The sequence below is a fragment of the Perca fluviatilis genome, chromosome 20 (genome assembly GCF_010015445.1).
Source record: "Perca fluviatilis chromosome 20, GENO_Pfluv_1.0, whole genome shotgun sequence".
Taxonomy (NCBI): domain Eukaryota; kingdom Metazoa; phylum Chordata; class Actinopteri; order Perciformes; family Percidae; genus Perca; species Perca fluviatilis.
In genome coordinates, this window is record NC_053131.1 from 19,759,455 (window position 1) to 19,762,856 (window position 3,402).

General features: G+C 42.1%; 1 protein-coding gene across 1 annotated transcript; it reads left to right on the plus strand.

The window, feature by feature from the left end:
- Positions 1-16: 16 nt before the first annotated feature.
- Positions 17-2,369, plus strand: LOC120549081 (homeobox protein six1b). Its single transcript, XM_039785709.1, has 2 exons — positions 17-874; positions 1,666-2,369. The coding sequence occupies exons 1-2, from the start codon at positions 315-317 to the stop codon at positions 1,958-1,960; spliced, it is 855 nt and encodes a 284-aa protein (XP_039641643.1). The 5' UTR covers positions 17-314; the 3' UTR covers positions 1,961-2,369.
- Positions 2,370-3,402: the final 1,033 nt, after the last annotated feature.

A 3,402-nucleotide genomic window follows, 5' to 3' on the forward strand; every position in this document is an offset into this window, starting at 1 on the left:
GGAGGAAACGGAGCTGCAAACTCAGTCCTGCTCTGCTGTACACGGTGCAGGGCAGAGGGAGAGCCAATCACCGAAACGCACAGGCTCCCTTTAAGCCTGACATATCTCCAACAGGAACAAATTGTCCCAACAATCAACATCCCAATCTGCTGCGCGCATCAGGGGCTGGAGTGGAGTGGATAGCCTATAGGCCTGTGCTGCGCGAACGGATTGCGCTGGATTGCATCGCGACAAGAAACTATAAACAAAGAAAATAAACGACAGCTATCGTTTTGGATACCAACGTTTTAGGCGGTGGAGCGAGCTCGGACATCATGTCTATATTACCGTCATTCGGGTTTACGCAGGAGCAAGTGGCGTGCGTTTGCGAGGTGTTGCAGCAGGGAGGAAACCTGGAGAGGCTCGGTCGCTTCCTGTGGTCTCTACCCGCTTGTGATCACCTCCACAAGAACGAAAGCGTCCTCAAAGCCAAGGCGGTGGTGGCCTTTCATCGGGGGAATTTCAGAGAGCTTTACAAGATCCTGGAAAGTCACCAGTTTTCTCCGCACAACCACCCGAAGCTGCAGCAGCTCTGGCTGAAAGCGCACTACGTGGAGGCGGAAAAGCTGCGCGGCCGGCCGCTTGGAGCTGTAGGGAAGTACCGGGTGAGGAGGAAATTTCCGCTGCCCCGTACAATATGGGACGGCGAGGAGACCAGCTACTGCTTTAAAGAGAAGTCCAGAGGCGTCCTGAGAGAGTGGTACACGCACAATCCCTATCCGTCCCCGCGGGAAAAGAGAGAGCTGGCCGAGGCCACAGGACTGACCACCACGCAGGTCAGCAACTGGTTCAAAAACAGACGGCAGCGAGACAGAGCCGCAGAGGCGAAGGAGAGGTACGTGGAACTGACACAGCATCGGTGCTGCCTGTCATTCTTATTATTTGCATGTTTCAAGAGAAAATTAAGGTAGACTTACGAGTCAAAATGAAATATTGCCTAAATGTGGCTAGCAGCCAAAGTATAAGAAAGTGCAGGACGCACAGACTTCATATGTATACTGCAAGAAAGTGGGAAAAAAACATTTTTAGATAGAAGTTTCAACTTGTTTTTTGTTTTATTCATTCATAGGCCTATGTCTATACCCCAAATCAGACAAGTCCTGATAAGAGTGATTGTGGGTAAACAGAAGTGTGTTGTTGACAAATAAACATGGGCTTTCTTCTAAAGAAACTGTCCCGTAACATCAACTTAACATATTAACACATTATAATGAAATACTAATAAATGAAGATAACGTGGTGTTTGATAATGTTGGGGAAAAAATATACAAAAAGCAAAAGGATATTTTTGGAGAACTTTCTAGTTTTGAGATATAAAGGTTAAACATGGGTTAGCCTACTGTGGAGTAAAATAACACGTGGGTTTAACAGGCTTTTTAAGTTATCGGGAAATATCATCCAACAAGAGAAATAAAATATGTAGGCCTAGCCTATATACAATTGCAGAGAAGACAAAACTCTAAACCTCTCTGATTAGTTTTGTCTTCAAGGCCAATAGGCTATACAATGTTTGGTGTTACTGCAAAAATAATTATGGCTGTCTTTTATGCTGCCCTTTTATCTCAAAAATACCATGTCAACATACGGATTTAATGCCATCTTCCAAAACGTGTATCTCCTTTCCAGAGAGAACAGTGAAAACAGCAACGCAGGCGGCAACAAACAGAACCAGCTGTCCCCGCTGGACGGAGGAAAGTCTCTCATGTCCAGCTCGGAGGACGAGTTTTCTCCACCTCAGAGCCCCGACCAGAACTCAGCGCTTTTGCTTCAGGGCAACATGAACCACCCCGGGGCCTCCGCTTACCCCATGTCCGGCCTGGGGCCCCCACAGCCGGTGCACAGCATGCACGGACACCCGCACCAACTGCAGGACTCCTTGTTGGGACCTCTAACCTCCAGTCTTGTGGATTTGGGCTCTTAAAGAGACTGTTAAAGAGTGTTCTATTTTACAACAACAAAAACCCGAAAAAAAGAAGACTGATAAGTGTATCAGATTGAATACATGTATAAAATAACACTATAGTAGCCTACCTTATAATATAGACTGAGTCTGTCGTTAAATTTGGTTAGAACAAAATTCCTTTTTGCGCTTAAACGTGTATGTCCCCACTGACAGGAGCTTTTCTCATCTCCTGCACATGGAAACACACAAACAGGGCCTGTCTGAAACTCTTAACTCAAAGAAACACTTAACTGGACTGCCCATTTGCTTAATTTATGATATTTTGTTGAGATAAAAGAATTATAGCAATCTCCTGCGATGGAAACTATGAGGTACCGTTTTCATTAGAGTCATGGTAATTAGTTTCCAATAAAACAAAAGTAATACATTTGTCTCTGTGTTATTTGTGTATTTAAAAAAAAAAATAGACAATGTATCCTGGCCCTCAAACATATGCAACCAAATAATCATTAACAAATTACCATTAATTAATCGTGAATTGGAGGAAAATAACGTAATTCATTTGTTTTTTTTTATTAGGCCTAATTTTATTTTTTTGTTGTTGACCTATTTAAATATTTATTTGCCTGCTGCTTAGAATGAGTGTATCTTTAAAAAATGCAAAAATGCCAAGCATCAAATCTACGCTGGTGGGATATGAATCAAACATATTATGATCCATTTTGTGTTAAAGATAAAAGTCTGCTCTCTCTTGTTTTTAGTAATAATAATAATAATAATAATAATAATAATAATAATAACGGTAATTCAAAACGTAGAATACAAACACAGAGTCAAAGGGAAATTTAATTAAATGTGAGTCAACATGAGCAGCTGTCTGTCAGGAGGCTGTTGTCTACGCATTTGGTTCCTTTGATTATGCGTCTGGTTTGGCTGAAGGAGAAAGTGTTTTTGTTTTAGTTTTTCGTCATTTTTAGCCCGAGTGCTGTGGATCATTGGCTTTTTGTTTCCGTGTTTTCTTTGCTCTCTTCGGGAGTTTGTTCTGTCGGTTCCGGGCCATGGGAAACAGCCACCACTCAACCTTTATATACCAGCTCTGGATATTCCAACGCAAACATCCCATATGAAAAAAAGGTTCACTGCCTGATGAAATCAATACAAATGCCCTGGAAACAAAACAAAACAAAGTTACATAAATATATTTTCTAAAATACAGTAAAAGTATTAGCAGACACTCCCAGTCTTATAGAGGTCATCATAATAATTTCCATAATAAACAACAATGTTCTACTACTACTAATAATAAATAAACAGAATATTTGTAGGACAGAATATGAGAATATGGTGGCCTGAGAGCAGGAATCTGGTGAGGACAGCTCTCCTGTCCCCCACCCCCTACACTCCTCTTTGGGCTCATGTCAGGGTAAATTGTTTTGAGCAGAGAGCACAGAGGATTTCCT

Excerpts from the sequence above, each read along its gene's own strand:
- LOC120549081 (XM_039785709.1), top strand. The coding sequence starts at position 315 with ATGTCTATATTACCGTCATTCGGGTTTACGCAGGAGCAAGTGGCGTGC. Across the intron at positions 875-1,665 it reads GCCGCAGAGGCGAAGGAGAG|AGAGAACAGTGAAAACAGCA; the intron begins GTACGTGGAACT and ends TCTCCTTTCCAG.